The 17,429-nt window shown below is 39.5% G+C and overlaps 1 protein-coding gene across 1 annotated transcript; it reads right to left on the bottom strand.

The window, feature by feature from the left end:
- Positions 1-4,085: 4,085 nt before the first annotated feature.
- Positions 4,086-16,315, bottom strand: MCOLN3 (mucolipin 3). Its single transcript, XM_010078429.1, has 13 exons — positions 16,088-16,315; positions 14,116-14,283; positions 13,428-13,581; positions 12,885-12,969; positions 12,708-12,804; positions 11,984-12,083; positions 9,872-9,984; positions 9,642-9,791; positions 7,591-7,692; positions 7,357-7,479; positions 6,462-6,668; positions 5,829-5,955; positions 4,086-4,118 (listed from the first exon to the last, which is right to left on the bottom strand). Exons 1-13 carry the CDS (start codon positions 16,313-16,315, stop codon positions 4,099-4,101), a joined length of 1,674 nt encoding a protein of 557 aa, XP_010076731.1. The 3' UTR covers positions 4,086-4,098.
- Positions 16,316-17,429: the final 1,114 nt, after the last annotated feature.

Here is a 17,429-nt window from a genome sequence, read left to right on the forward strand (position 1 = left end):
GCTTGCAGCTGGAAAGGTCCTTAGTTCCTCAGAGGATGAGGTTTAATGCGGTTACTCCAAATTAGGGTGTTCAAAACAGCATGCAGGCTTGTAAGAGGCTTCACTACAGCACCTGTGAGCTCTCCACCTGCCCACGCGCTGGGAATGGGCAGTGGGCGGCTGTAGGACATTGCATAGTGCCCTCGGATGATGCTGCGTTTGGTTACAGTCACGCCGTTCAAGGGAGAAGATGGAACAAAAGCTTGGACAAACATCTGTCTGCAGTTACTCAAAATTAGCTGCAAGAGCTAATTACATCAGCTGATGCATGAAAGTTTTCTTAAGGTGTCCTCTGCAGCATGTGGTATTAGCTACTGCTTCAGGCAGGAAGATGTCCCTGACAGATGTGATCACAGCTTTGGGCTTTTACAGTAGCATGTTTTTTTCCCCCCATCTGACAGAGATAAATTATACCTTTACACACTTTTTTATTGGAAAGTTATGAGCATATATGGATTTGATTTCTTCCTCTTTTGCATGAACACTGTTTACGTGAGAATATGCTTCTATCCAACGTGGAAACTGGTACTTAGAAACAAGTATGGCCCCCACTTCTCCTTCTCAGTGTAAGTTCATTCTGTTAAAAGCTGAGCTCTGCTGCAAACAAGTTCTCACTATCTGGGCATATGCAAAACATTGGCATTGAAATGAGCCTTGCTATGAAAACAGCTGTTATCCAAGTTTAGCACCTTGCAACTTATTTTTGTTAGGAAATATGGACTATCAGTACTTTTCAGGCAACTCCCCAAAGCCCAATGAGATTCAGAAGAAAAGGAACTCTCTTGCCCCTCCACACCTTCTTGGATAGCACTGGAAGCCTTGTTTCCTTAGGATGGCATTTTTAAGCATAATGAGTTTATCTGATGCTTTATCTGCTTCTTTGCTCTCCCCACCTGCATTTGACAGTTCTATCTGTGCCTGTTTGATTGTATCAGCATAAAGATACTGATGTCTCCAGGATGCAGCTTTACATGTGTTACTGGCATTGCTAGTGTTAAGATCACTGATACTGTTGAAGTCATGAGGGGTTTTTTTAGAATAAGATCATTGTCACACTTCTTGGCTCTGCAAGGCCATAAGTAGCACATTATGTATCGACACAAAATAAGATTAAAAAGCCCCACCACACATACAACAGCAGCAGCCACAGGTCTCCTGTCAGAACTGCACTTCATCTCAAACACAGCCAGTAGGCAGAAAAACACAGCATTGACTGGCTGCTTCTGAGGTGAGCCAAATAGGCAGACGAAGATCCTGAATACCAAGGAGAACAATACACAGTTTTTGTAAAAAATAAAATATAGATAGATACCAGATATGTTACAAGCAACTTTTATTTTTCCAGTCAGAACTGGACATTTTGAGCAGGTGTAAGCCAGTAACTTGTCTGGATACTGTTCTTCTTTCCCCCATCTAACAACCTGCACCTATGGCCAGAAATATGCAATTGCTGCTCTGCTAACTTTATAAGCAGCTGTCCCTTCTTTTCCTCCCACCCTATCCTTTGCTTTACACATCCTTCTCCTGATGTAAGGTAGCCCTTCCTCTCCTGCTTCACACTGTGACCCTGCCCATTACTGTTTGAAGGCAAGTTTCACGAACTTTTGCCTCCCCAAACCCACACAACTGCCAGCAATGCTAAACTAAGAGCTGTGTAGTCCAGCAGAAGTAACAGAGCGTGGATTTACAATGAATTTCTGCGTCTCAATTGATACTCTTTAGCTGTAGCACAACCACAGGTCATTACTTAAAGACTCTAACAGGGATTTCACTGCAAAAGAAGCTTCACAGTGAAGTTTGCTCTTCAGGCAACAGAAACCAGTGGAAGATTTATCCTATTAGGAATTGAAAGAATCTATATATGATATTTTTTCCTGCTCTGGGGTCACCCCTTATAGCTTCCCATGCCTTATACTCATACTGCAGGCTTCTATTAATGTGATTTCTCCTTGCTTCTATAAAACTTTGTAAAAAATTGTATTTTAGAGCACTGTCAAATTTTGTTGAAATTTGTTGCCAATTTCATAAGTTAACAGCGACAAAGCATGTGCTCTGTCCTGTTTCTAAATTAAATCAGACTACTACTTGCCTTATAACTGTATCGGCAAACAGAGTATCTCATAGCTATTTACAAAACACACTTGCATTTTGAGAAAATTATTAATCTTAGCTTTCCCTTAATTCTGTATGAACAAGCCTTGCTAAGAAGTCAGCCTCTGCATTTCAGTGATTTAAAGTGCTTGTCATCCTTGCCCAAATTCCTTGCACAAACTATTTTATAACATGGTGATGTGCAGATTATATATTGTGTGTTGTCTAAGACCTGTAAGGAGTTCAACGTGTCAACAGAAAACATGATCACTTAATATTTCAAGGCAAGATTGCCTTGAATCTCCTTGAAAAGCTTCAAAAGTCTTCAACCTTAGGTGACTGTTGGAAGACAAGGATCTCAATGCAGGAAACTTTCAGATACTGTGACTAACCTTTTCTGCCTACGCCTGGCATTTGTTTTGCCTTTGCTGAATTTAAACTTCGTGTAATGTACAGGAACATTTTTAGTGTAAGGTTTGACACATGCTTATTTGTGTCTATGGCAAACCCTGAAATTCTGTTAAACAGGATCAGCTGGGCACAAGTCCTTACCAGGGTCCACAGGAACTATCTTGACTACAGGAAATGCAAGTTCACACACTCCACACAGTTTCATGCCAGAAATTGCATATTGCTATTAAAAAAAAAAAAAAACTCCTATATTGACCTGGCAACATTTACTCTTCAGATGAATACTGACACACACAATACTTACTGCAGCTGGAGTGTTTATTGTAGCATATTTACAATGTGTAAACATTCAGACAGAACATGTTTAGTGTCCTCCACCTTTGTGGACAGCATTATACATTGTCACACACAGCTACAGGAATGTTGCTCACAAATGCCAGTTATCTAAAATATACTTCCCTTCGGTTTTCTATTCTGCTCCCAGAGAGAATAGTCTATAGAAAATAAGGCATCCATTAAATGGTATCACAATCAAGAAATTAGATAAACTAAGTTGTCAAAACCGAACTTTTATAAGATCTAATGTTTCAGACAGCCGTTGACAGTACCAGGTTATTAGGCTGATAGGAAACATCCAGTTTCTGAAGCGTGGAGAGATATGACTCTCAGAGGCACACCATCTGTGTATGTAACTTAGTTTAGACTTCAGGTTTACAGACTTGTGTACCAGAGGACAATTTAAAATAAAAAATTAGATACTTTGAAAGTGCTTTTGTCTGACTTTTCCTTTAAAAACTTAAGGTCAGCATGCTGCAAAGCTGAAGACTGTAACTGATCCTATCCAGCGCTGGCTATAGGAGAATATCTACATTTCTCCACACAACTCACCCCTCAAACTTCGGTTCTGGCCTGGCATATATCTGCCCCCTCTGAGAAGAGACAGCCACTTACACCAAGTGGTACTTATGTTTATAGAAATATTTAGTTTATACACTCAGCCATACTTGAATGGCTTGTGCCATTCACTGTAATGTCTCCAGAAACAAGTTACACCAAATTTCATAGTTTTAGTTTATTTTTAGTATGAGTGTAAATAAACAGAAAATGCTGAGGGCTCTAGAATGAGCTTTCATTCATTCAGTGATGGGTCAGCACAGCTGGATAACGCCTGCAGTACTGACGGCTAGGCTGGATTTTAAAGTTGCAGATGTCCAGCACTGTTTCTACTTATAGTTGAAAGTCACTGCATTTCTAGTCTACTCACATAATCTAGCCAAGTCTCTGAGCACAAACAGCTTTTTAATGCCCTTTGCATTCTAGCACAATTTAACTGAGGAAACAAATATAACAAAGCTAATAAACCCCCCCTGAACTAGTAGTGGGAGTGCCTCATCAGAAAGACTGTAAGTTTATAACAAGCTTCTGCCACAGGCTTACACTGTTTTTCGAGAAAAGCAAATTCAGTCTTTAGGTATAAGGTTTTCCACCAGCTCCACCGTCCAGTTCTTGTATCCAGTTTGCTGCTGTAAAGCCTCCATGGTACACTTCCACAATCCATTAAATATGTTCAGTAGAACCTGTACAGGAGAGAGGGGGGAAGTTGTCAGGTGCATGCATCAAAATAATGGTTTCATTGTACAAGAAACCTTAAAAATGCATCTGAACTATTTAATTACTAATTCGATGTACACTGATAAGAAACTGCTATGAACCACCATAAAACATTTTGAACACGTGAAAGAATTAAGCCTTGTGTGTCCTGTAGGACCATATGACTGTTTGAGGAGTGGAAGCCATAGAACTGATAATGCAACATCCCCCTCGAGATACATATTCCTACAGATCATTTGTTTCAAAGTACAACCAGAAGGCCACAGTACTGAGCTAACAGAGCAATGTCCAGTATTTAGAGGCAACTGCAAAGTCAGCCCTGGTCTAGCTTCTAGAGAAAGAATCACATTATTTCCAGATAAAAACCAGTCTGTAACACTAACATGCATTGTATGAGGCATGGATGTGGATTAAGACACTTAGCACCAGAATAAAAGCATTAAAGAATAGGTAATCAATTTAGGGAACAAGGCTCTGAAACCAGGCACTTTAATGCCTACAGCTCCGTTTGGGTCCAGGCCGCTGCTGGGTGCTCAATACCCCTGAAGAACAAGTTGCTTGAGAGTAAACAATTTTTCCTTTTCGAATGCTCTTCCAGAGTCCTGATCCCTGCCTCCAAGTCAACGGGAGAAGTACTACATCCCCACTCGGTCCTGCCTCGTGTTGGGTTTCTTGCCTGGTTAAAGTGAGAGGTGTATGTGCAGAAAAGGAAATATTAACATTTCCGTGCCCTTTACCCAGGAGCAAGATGCCCTGCTCTGCTTCATCCCACACTTTCATCTCCAGTAAGGCAATCGGTCAGAACAGCAGAGAACCCTGCTCTGAAATATGCCCCATCTCCTCCCCCTCAGAAATATATTCTATCTGGCATACAACAACGTAGCACACCAGAAAAGCCCAGTAACAAAGAGTTGCAAATGCCTTTGATCTTTTTAATCAAGCTGCAAATACTTTCAGTCTCCCCCACCAGGGGACCCTTCAGCAAACAAGACTCAGAGCTGCTGCCAGCCAGGTTAAATATAAACCACGTATCCTGCAATCAGTATTCCTGAAGAAACAAAACTTCAAATAACTGAAGCATTAAGCTCTCCATAGTGGCAATGTTTTTCCAAGTGCTGTGATAGTATCTTAAACTGCATGCTATCTTAAAACCCTGTCAAGCTGATTTTCTCCCTAAGTTTCAGGTCTGCTACCATTTAAGTTAGGACACCTCACTGCACAAGGTACCATTAAAAAGGTGGATAAGACACTGAATGAGTTCAGTGAAGGCACGACTATTTAAGGCCTGCCAGGAAGAGTTAATGCTTGCACATTATACACACAGGGTTCCCAAGCTACTGTATATATTATCTATTTTTCTGTACTATTTTTCATATGCTAAGAGATTCTTAATTTAAAAGTTCCCTCACCTCTCCTAGGAAGTTTGTTGGCTGCAGACGTTTCACTGAAGTGCTCCATTGTAGAGCATTAGAAATAGTTTGGGATTTTTGTGGAGTTTTTTCCCCAAAATTTAAGTACTCCTCATAAACATTATACCAGGGACATTTTGCATATACGTTAGTGTATAATTTTAACATAGGTACATACTCTACCTCCCAAAATTTAAGTACTCTTCATAAACATACCAGGGACGTTTTGCATAAACATTAGTGTATAATTTTAACATAGGTACATACCATTACAACAGAAGAGAGATACAGAACTTTCTTCCTCTAGCCTGTACCTGCCAGAGTTCGGTAAGTCTTTGCACTGTGATATAAATCTCTGAAGTTCTGTCTCCGGAAACCCATCTTGCTGGTAGTGCTAAAAATGGATATTTAGTTAAACCTGTAATAAAGCTAAAACATACGATAACCCAAATCCTCCCAGGTCATTTTTCAGGCATTGCTCAAGTCTGAAATTGTAAGATTCACAGAACTGAGTATGAAATTACCAGGTCACTTTTCAGGCATTGCTCAAGTCTCAAATTATAAGATTCACAGAACTGAGTATGAAATTACTGCTTTTTAGCAGATATTTAGCTTCCGTTGGGGCAGGAAATCAGAGAGGCTTCTAAGTAAACTGAAATAGGGAAGGATTAAAAACCTCTTGTCATCACTCTGCACCCTCAAAAGTAGCCATTAGATTTATTCTTTAAATTGGCATGCACTGCAACTCAAAGTATTGAGGGATATGAGTCTTGATAGCACCCACCAGTCTTGCATTTTTATTCCAAATGAAGAGTTAGTCAAAATATTGAGGGATATGAGTCTTGATAGCACCAATCTTGCATTTTTATTCCAAATGAAGAGTTAAGAGTTCATGCTTACCTTGACAGTTTCATATGTATCTGTAATGAGTGCAATGAAAAGACTCAGCACCATATAGGTGAACAGACCGATGAAGGAGTAGAGGTAGATCCTACTGAACAACCAAACCAAGTAACTTTTCTGATGTATTTTTGCAAAGGTGGCAAACATGTCATCTCCATTGATCAATGAAAAAAGGCATTCGGAAACTGTGTTCAGAGAGCGAAACTAGAGAGGAGGGAAGAAGACAAGGACAACCGTCGCCACTTTATTTGGATCCAAAGACTCTACATAACACCAAGAAGATACACAGCTGTTTGCCGCTTTATTTGGATCCAAAGACTGTACATAACACCAAGAAGATACACAGCTGTTGCCTGGCTGCCTTAGATCTCTTTGTATGCCCAGGGTATGACAAGGTGCAAACAGCAAAACATTTGAGGAATGAGCCAAACTTAGATCTCTTCGTATGCCCAGGGTACGACAAGGTGAAAACAGCAAAACATTTGAGGAATGAGCCAAGTTTGTCACCTCCTGCACACATACGCATTCCATTCATTCACCTGGAGCAAATAAGCCAATTTCACTTTTAAAAGGGATAAGGATAAAGTCTCCAAAGATTTAATCTGACACCAGTGTTCTGCAAGATGAAAATTATTTCTCAAAATACCAGCATGTGATTGGGAGTCACGGCAGCTTCCACTTCTGACTCAGAGCTTTCATAACTTGAGGAAAGTCTGACTGAGTCATGGCAGTCAGGCTCCTCAAACAGAGCAGCGTCATGTTGAAGATGCACTATTTTTATATTAAGGAAAGCCTTGACATGGAAACTTAGAAGACAACAGTAGTAATCTCTCATTTGTTTGGAATCCATTCTGTTATTCAAGTTGTCTTTTTTTCATGTTAAGTGTATTACCTTCACGTGGTACGGTCCCAGTACAATCCATCCACAGAAACAATAGCCCAGGTAGATCATAGCAGCACAACAGCAGAACCTCATGACATTGGGTAATGCTGCTCGCAGTGTCAGGATGAGAAGCTGCGCAAAGCAACGCAAACAGTTAGAATTCAACCAGGCATTTCTTCCAGCCCTCTTATAGCAACAAACAGAATAAATACCAACAGCACGAAGATCCCAGGAGATCCTTACATTATACTTCTGAAAGAAACCTAGGTAGCGAATGACTCCAAGCCACGCAAGCATAGTGGATGTTCCTAGGAGTATGCTACAGACATCATAACTTGTCAGACTCTGAAAAAAAAAAGAAAAAAAGACATTTAAAAAAGAAAGAAAAAAAATGAAGCATTATAACAACGGTCAGGTTCAAAATTGTGGTTCTCCTTACTACAAAGATCTGTTAAGAAACATTGTTTTCTTTGGCAATCTCTCCCATTATAAATTAGTTCATGGTCATATGCATTAGAGAGCAGATGACCCATCAAACAACAAGGGCACTTTCAAGCATAACTCATTTCACACGCCTTTACATACGGCTGTTCATAAAACAGGTTCTGCCAAGGAAAGTTTCACCAGTGAGGCCAGGAGTGCAGCTGCATGCGGGTGCAGAGACACCCCTCTTCCCCTGCCTCACTCAGACCTGCAGGGTGGCACTGCAAACATTTTTATGCTGCTTCCAGACCTGCAGCAACTGCTTCTGGAATCTGCAGCAACAGATTCCCCAGAGCAGCTTGGGAATCCCTCCGCTGCATCCCAATGGACAGTGCAGATGTGAGTTTAGAACTGCAGACAAAAGAAGGTTCTTCCAGTATGTAGGCAAAGCAGTTTTCACAAAATAGCATGACTTGTCAGCAGAGCTCAGATAAACACTGAGGAGGATCTTGTTAGGTTGCCGGGAGTTGCGAGGTGTAGAAAGTTATCAAGGAGAAGACTAATTAGCTTCTAATTATTCTAACCAGAACTTCATTTATATTTTATTGGCACTTCAGTGGTTTTTTTTCCACCTATACATACTGGCCTGTTTTCATCAAAGTTAGCATATACCCTGGATCATGACAGCTTACTTGAATAAGAAGTTTTCACTGCTTTCTGTTTTTATTCCTCTAAGAGTTGGCTAAACTTTTATATTAGCATAATTCATTTACAGCTTGACAAAAAGCAAATCTAGGCTACTTTAATGTGAACTTGTTATTCAGCCATTAACTTTCACATGGCAACATGGAACAAGATCTTGTTATTGTGGTCCACAGGGCTTGCAAAATTAAGTGAAATGTACCTGCAGAGAAGAGTTTTAGTAAAATACACTTTTAGAAAAGAAAAATATATAAATAGATGTATTTCTGTATACAAGATAGTGGAATCCCAACTGCAAGATCTTACTCCAGTCTTGTTCTCATCTTTGCTTCTCCCAAAGCAGGATGGAGTTATCTCTTATCTTAGCCAACTTCCTCACAGCTTCTTTCTACTCCTAAGAACTGAGTTTATAGTTCCTAAGGTAAGATACAGCAATTTGTACAGGGCGTTTATGATAGCCAGGCTGTCACCAGATGGATTTCAGACCCATCCTTTTATCACTACTGTCCAAAGTCTGTTGTGTTGCAATGTCACATTTCAAAGTCTGCTATAAATTTGGTGAAGAACATTATCTGAATATTAGAATGCTTCAGGATAGCAGATTGTAATAATTTTTCTTCCCTAATTCTGGCTGCACATAACCTGTTTTTAAAAGATTTTTTTTTCTATATTAAGTTTATTTTAGAAATTGAAGGCCTAGGACCTGGCTGTGGCTGACTGTTACGTACATGCTGGAAACCAGAAGCTGGGAAAGCAGCATAATGATGTTTAAGGAGGGAGTCTCTGTGATAGTTAAACACTTGTTAAATGGGGAACAGAAAGTTAAATGCTAAATCTTAAAGAATCCATCAAATAAGCAAATACAAGTGGCCCTAAATGGGGATCTCTTTAAGTCAACAGTCTTAAACATTCAAAGATGAAGTTCATTTTATTCCTTGGATTCACAAAGGAGCAAAGATAATTGGAACTATAATATCTAGTGATATTCGGAGTTTTTAAATCTCGCAACTGGAAACAACACATCTCAGTTATAATTCCAGAGGAAGGATAGAGTTTTAAAATTTGATGCCACTCAGAATCATGTATAGCCAGCCTAAAGTCCTCTGAGAGATTTAAACCTAGCTGGGACAGAAACAATTAGTTTCTGCCTGACAGTGTAAAAAGGTTACCTTGGCTTGTATCTCCATCTTCAGAGTTGATCCAACAATAGTTAAGACATCGCTAACCATAATCAGGATGTACCATCCATTGACAAACTCCATCTGATCACTGAAAGATACTTCTTTCTTATAATAAGATAGGAAAAAGCTTACAAATTCCTATGGGAAATGAAGAAAGAAAAAAGTTATTCAGACTTACATGAGACATGAAGACTTTCCAAGGAAAGAGTTTTACCCACCCTTTGGAGCTGAATTCCGTTAACCACTGATCGTGTGCAAAGGATCAATGAGGCCAGACAAGTCAATATAACAAAAGCATCAAAGATCATCATGTAATGAGTGTTCTTCTGTACTGCAAGAACAAAAATGTACGTATTTATAATCAGAGGCATTTCATCTTGTTGACTATCTTGAGTATTGAAGTAACAATCAAGTTTTAATGTTAACTGCGTGTATACAACTGAATTAACAAAAAATCTCAGCATTTTTCCCACAAAAGTTCATTTGACATATTTTCATGAGAGAACAAGTGCATCTGCACTACAGATACCACTGCAGTTAACTTAGGAAGGTTGATAAAACATCAAAAATATACCAGAGTGTGAGTGCTTCTTAGAGCCCTGCAGAATTAGGGGTGGGAGTTGCCCATTTTACAAGAACTGTAACGGCTTTTGGAGTGACAGAACTTGTAAAAAAAAAAATAATCCCAAGAACTTTAGAGTATGCATCTTCTCTTCCAGACCAGTATTTGAGTATCAGATAGGTTTTCTGGCCTAGAGCAGCACAGATAATTTGCACTGCTGTTCAGCTAGCCAAGACCAACATTGAGCTAGATACAAGCTTTCCATCCCTTATGTTACTGAAATTCACATTCTTGATCGACTAAGGTCAAATTTTGCACCAAATCTACCACTAGATGTATTTTTGGTTTGTATACCTATCACACAGCTGAAGCTAGATGAGAGTGTATAAGGATTAGATTTTTAATGCTAAAAGAGTGATGGTTTGAGAAAAAAAGTGAAACAAATTAATGCTAAATTTGCAAGAAGATGCAGCAATTCTCCAAAATGGGATATGGAAGTTCTAGCTGACTTCACAAACTGCACTACTTCTTGTTTATACCAAAGTCACTAACAGATGTACTGTTGCCATTTAAGTTGGTTTTGCAGCGTAGTCCAGAACAACAACTTGTTATTGTGCAGTTACAATCATTGCCTTTGTATTTTCCCTTGGCTTTCAGCAAATAATACAGGGTACTCCAGGAGATGATTTTGAAAACTGTTATAGAGGCAATCTACATAGATATCAAATGTGGATTATTACAGAAGCCTGGTATCAAAACCTTCTTGGAATGCTGCACTAGGAATCTCTTAGAGGCAGCATGCCACCTGCTGTGCACTTATAACACATCAGCTAGCAAGGCTGGTTGATAGAGTGTTTAGTGGAGTATGCATTTGCGCTAAGTGGTGTGTTTTGTACTCTGTGATGCATTTAATTAAATTCCTCAAAATTAATTCCAATCTGGATCTTTAAAAAAAGCCCTCCTACTTTTTCACTGACAGCTCTTGATTTCCTAACGTGGGCATAGAAAAGAGGAAGGTGGCAAAGTAGAAAAATGGACCTGATTCATCCTATTGCTTACTTCAGCAAAAAAACTAAAAAATAAGTGGAATTTAGAGTCCTGGAATGCTTCTGACTTTCAAAGAGTTTATTTTCTCCAATCAAAAAAGATCTCAGATAATGGTTTACCAGACTAAATAGCTGCCAACAAAGGGTGCTCTTGTGAGTAACTATTTAAGATAGATTATTTAACCATACCATGCACCTCAGTCACACCCAAATACAGGCCAAACAACATTTAAGCAGCAGTAAGAAGTGTTCCTAGCCATTCCACTCTAGAAAGCCTTAGCAACAGTGCTTCATTATCTTTCCCGGTGCTAAGTCCTGAAATAAGAGTGAATCAGTTTCAACTTTCCACCACTATCACATGTCCTTCTGTTGCCTGGTGCTAGCAGAATGGTTCACAGCCCTACTTAAAGCAATGAGCAGCGTAAGTTCAGTAGCCAAAGCCAGAAGGATGCACAGTGAGCTGAGGAAAAAAATCAGTTCGACAATATCAATGGTGCAAGGTTTGAGAACTGCTGAGAACAGTACTGGTGGGACTGGGTTCTCGGACTTTAAAATCAGAAGTTGAAGAACAACAGTTCCTTAGAAAATCAGGAGTTAGAGAGCACCCACTAGAGAATGTATGTCAATAGTGCCTCATCTTTTAACAAAGAAAAAGGTTAACAAACATTGTGTTAGTGTGGCAAAAGTTTAGCAAGAAAATTTGCACACATTTATGTACTTACTTGATCCAGAAACATGCCGGTCTTTACACTCCCTGATCGCTATGTCGTTGGCTAGACTTATTTTAATTCTTCCACTATGTGCTTTATTATCAAACACTATCTGTATTAACAAAAAAAAAAAAAAAAGAAAAAGTGCATGTCTTTTTAAAGTCAAACCATTACATATGTAGCACACTGTATTGCTAAGCTTACATAATGATTCAGAATAATTCTCCTAGGGGAGAATTTACAAAACTTGTTTAAGCTTGAGATAATTCCAATTTATTCAAATAAATGCTGACAAATTGAGAGACAAATCTGGTGAAGCACGTATTTGCCACAAATTGCTTGATCAACTAGATACTAGGTGAAATTCTTTTCAACTACATCCTCGTCCCTCTATGATCTGAAAACTACTTTTCCTAGAAGCATCTCTCTAAAGATGCTCTAAACAGAGGTTTATGCTTTCATTATACTTCAGATGGATTAGAGCACAAAAGGCTGTAAACCAAGCAAGTGTTTCAGGACCGCATCACAAGCATTCAAAGCTTAACCCCCCCACAGTCACAACTGGTGATTATTTACAGGGTACACAAGGCCATGACAGAGTCATCCAGACACCACTGGGGACCAGGCAGTGGTGCCCAACACTCTTCAGAAAACATCTGCAGTGACTGTGCATGGTGAACCAGCAAGAACAATTTCTTATTTTGAACAAAAAGACACGTGGCAAGCTGCCACATACCGTCAGAGTGAAATCGTAACAGTCAGGGAGCTCGTGGTGACGAACAGTCTGGAGGTTGATTGCCTTCAGATTGAACATGAGCTGCACCGTCACTAGTCTGCAATAGAACTTTGTGTTAGCCTTTCACAGGGAAAATGGCCAAATATCTGAATACAGAAGGGGCTCATTCCCCCTCACCTGTGGAAATCCAGAGTGAAATTCAAATCGTGCTTTCCCACTGTTGTGTTGTCTACCAGCATCATCGGCTCAATGTACAAGCAGTCTGCAATGGATAAGTACTCACAACAACATCTCATGGGTTATCACACTCTTTAACTGTCATCTGCCTCTCCCACTCCCAGGGCTGGAAAGTGCTGTTTGAGAGAGGAGTCATTGGGGAAGCTAGTTGATAAATATACTGGCTTCCCTGAACACCAGCCAAGTTATTCATCGTGAATTCACATGGAAGGCTCCTGAAATTAGCCCAAAATACTTGTATTAGAGGGCCACCGGTTGCTAATGGCTCATCACTTGTTTTGTGGCAGTAGACATAAGGAACTCTTACCTTGGAGGTGAGGACTAGAGGTTAGTTACACAGTAGTTTTCTTACCAGTTTTGGCTGGTAGTAAGTTCAACACAAACCATGTGATAGGACTATACCGTACTGAGGGGAGGGTTTAAGAATGTATCATAAATGTAGGGTCCCTCCTCCCAAAGAACAGATACAATAGATTAGGTCACCAGTCACAATCTCTGGGTCTATATCAAAGGTGTCGTTTCCAGGACAGATGGTTCCTCGCTTGTAGAACTGCTGACATATGGCCAGAGCTGTCTCTTCTGCTCCCCTCTTCTCATAAGCATGGTTTCCAACAGAGATGTTGGGCAGCTGTAAGTACTGGAGTTCAGAACAAACACACAAACAAGCTCAGATGGCACCAAAACTGTTAGTCTCTGAAAAAAATCACCATAAGTGTTTGGATCTGTGCCACAACCCTTTTTTTTTTTTTTTTTTTTTTTTTGGTTAAAAAGTTACCTAAAGAACTTGGAAATCTACACCACACTACAGCTGAGTCCTCAAACACTTTAAGGTATCTGAGAAAATAATGCAGGATTTTGATAAAAATACCTTTTTGCTTATTATATTTTTCTCTTTACAGTCCTTACTAGAAAGCCTGATTTGTTATTTGTAAAGCACTCTGGCTCAAATCCAAGGCCTGCATTTAGTGCAGAATTAGCATACTGATTAGCTTTAAAGATGTCACCACAAGTACAATGGTCCAACAATGACAGAAGACCTGCAAGTCAACATTCTAGTCTTAAGCAACTGGCACAGAAATTCAATTTCAGACACTATCAGGGAATGAAGAAGAAGAATAGGCACCCAGGGGAAAAGTGTATGCATTGTATACATTGCAGCAACAATCCCTACCTGGTTTATTGCAAAGAATATCTGGTCATAGACATCTGTTTGTGTGTATACAGCATAGGTATCGTCCATTCTGTCCATGTATCCTTTCAAGAAGAGATGTTTGAATGCAACAGTATTCTCTTCTTTGAAGGCAACCACCATTTGATTGCTCAATCCAAAAACAACCAGCTGAAAAAGACATTTATAGTTCCTGTTCAAAGACAAAGTTAACTTCTGGGTTAACACATGAATCCTGTCCTGCAAACAGCCCCTCTTTCCTCACGCTGGTAAACACAGCAGTTATGTGCAGGCTGCTCCACTTCACAGCTGGTCAAAAGAAAGTTTCACTTTAGGAAACAATGAGTTTCAAGAATGTTCCTTTAACACGTTTAACAGCATCTTGGCCAAGGACTCACATTTTTACAAAGAAAAGGTTATCATCTCAAATTCGAGCTACTCATATTCTGTTACACTTGCTTTGTTAGTTCAACCTGACATTAATATGACTTGCCCTGGGGAGTATCAGCATTCCTCAGCCAAAAAGGCAGGACAGGACTTAACCAGACCCCAGTTTGAAGTCCTTACTCCAATGCACAAAAGGCAAATTGAGGACAACTCAGAAAAACAAACATCCCTCCCTCAGGTTTGGGTGAAAGATGCTTTGAGAGTTATTCTCATGATCAAAATTGTGTTTGTAACAGGATAACCTCTGAAGCTATTTAAAAATACATTACAACTGTTCATGAAAAGTTCACGTAAAACCCTGCTAGCTATGATCCAGACTAGAAACGGTTTCTAAAAGACTGTGATGTATTGTTTGTGGGAGCTCGCAATTCTCTTTAGTGACTATTGTTTCATATCTAGCATCAGGCGTATTGTGAAGAAATTAATCAGAGATAAGTCTGAATCAGTAGTCTACAGATTAGTTTTATGGCCACAATGCAAACTGGATATGTAGGTTTTGATAAGGATAACTCGGTTGCAGAGATACTAAAATGCTCTGTAGGCAAGCTCAGCAGGCTAGGCACCCAGGAATCCACCAGCAAATCAGTAGTGCTAAGATTGAATTACCTATGGGCAGATTTTCTCTGAAAAGGCCAAATCAGCATTAGTTTCTTTCTTATTTAGGTTCTTCCACCATCAAATTTTATTTCTAGTTGCAAAATGGGACAGATGACAATCAGAGGATGATGGTACATTTAAAACTGAAGCAGTAAGTAGGGAATGCAAACGTGCTGCCAGATGTATAGCAGGAGAGCTATTACTTCTGCAGTTTGTCCCATCATTCATGCAACCATGGAAAACGTTCTTCTCTATTGTCATAGCATTGACACCACCATAAAGGTAAATCACACGCAGGCATCTCTGAAGGATCACCATCTGAGGTGTTAGGAAGGTTGTATGAAAGACCTTCTTCATCCTTAACCACAGAATTTTGAGACAAACAATGGTGGTTTGGGCAGCAGATAAATGTGTTCTGTGAAATCTATGGTGCAAGGCTGGGTGAGAGGAAGAGTGGGGCAGAGTTTCTGTTTTTTTCAATACAAGAATTTGTATACCATACACAACACACAAGCAAATATGAAAAAAACCACTAATTTCAGTTCTTACCACTGTGTGATATTGAAACACAAGCAACTGCTCTTTACAAATGCACCCAGAGTGAACATGGTATTGCAGGAAACAGAAATGTAAGGATGCCCCCTTTTGGGGGGCAACAAAAAGGGGAAGAAAAAAAAGGTAAAGTAAAAAGTCAAGTAGAGCCCTTAAACGTGGTTCCTTTCATCTCTGCTCTTAGGAAAGCTATTTTTTCAGTCAATAGTTTTAGGAGAAAATTACGCCATCTGAGATCTAAGCTACATAGACACAATTAAGATAGTTTTGCAGACCATCCTCTCTCTGTTGCTGCACCACACCAAGAATAGCATTTGTCACTGGCACTCATTTGACTTCCCATGGACTAAGAAGAGTCTCTGCTTCCATAGTGACTCACCTGAACAGTAACCATTACTATTTTGAGTAGCTGAATCCCAAGTTTCCAAGGTTTTCTGCCCCGAGCCCAGAATTTCTCACATGGGTTCATGAAGAAGAATTTTAACTTCCTTCTAAGCTGGTCTTCCAAAAGTTCCTCCTGTGATACTGACAGGTGTTGTTCATAGCTGCAAAGATTTTCAACATCGTGAGCACTGCGGCTGCTCACAGCCACGTCAGGATTTTCCATTTCTGAAATGAAAAGAAGGCCATGTCAGTTGGAAAACAAGTAAGCATTAATAGAGAAACATCAGATCAGTCTGCATTGACAACCTGCACTCCAGAGGAGTTTATCTGCTGTGAAATGCACTTACACATTACACTGAATTTAAGACCTTCCTCATAATATTGCACGTGTTCTGCAGAACCCAAATAAAAGTTTGGGCGAGCTCTTAAATTTGCAGATAGCCTGTCAGGACATTTATTGAATAGTGGAATTTCTGTCCCTTTGGAATTATGGAGTCACTTGTTGAAAACAACATCATATATGCAAGACATCCTGACTCATTTCCTTCCGTGTCCAGAAGAGTACCAAAAGCTTCTCATGAGCATTCCCTCTTCTGGAAAACTTACCTTCTTCTGTAGCTAGTATTTTCCCCTACACCTACAAGCTTGCTGTCTGGTACTTGAAAGAAATGGAATTTTCAAGACAGGCAGTCTTTTTCATTGACATTTGTATTAGCATCATTTGCTCACGAAATGGAGACCTAGCATGCCCAGCTGCAATTCAGATAAATCACCTGAGCACATTAACTTGTCATTTAGCAAGATTATGTCCATTTCTTCAGCCATAAAAACCTGAATGCAAACCAATGGTGATCATGAACCAGACAAAAAGACCAAAGGGTAACTGTATTCAAACACTGTGATAAGCCAAAGAGGCTCACATTTTAGATGAGTATGAGGGGAAAGATCAGAAGAGAACCTTATGAACACAGTTTGAGACATTACTCTCTATAGTATTCAACATGTTTAGATGTTAACCTGTTACTAACTTCACTGACCCCCAAACATTTTATAAATGCTTTACAAAGTACTTAAGAGGTAGCCAGGAATATTTATTTCAGATTAAAAGACTGTCGACATCAAGAACCGAGGAGACAGCCTAGGTTGTGAATAAATTTAAAGAAGTGCCATATTAGACAAATTATTTTTAATTTGCATAGAAGTTTCTTATATATATATATATTCTTATATATAACTCAACCAAAAAAACATCACCAAGAAGAATTTTTAAAAACACATAGATCACATCCAGTCTCCTCAAGCAGCCACACACACACCAGAACACAAGGCTCTCTTCA

The sequence above is a fragment of the Pterocles gutturalis genome, unplaced genomic scaffold (genome assembly GCF_000699245.1).
Source record: "Pterocles gutturalis isolate BGI_N339 unplaced genomic scaffold, ASM69924v1 scaffold1238, whole genome shotgun sequence".
NCBI lineage: Eukaryota > Metazoa > Chordata > Aves > Pterocliformes > Pteroclidae > Pterocles > Pterocles gutturalis.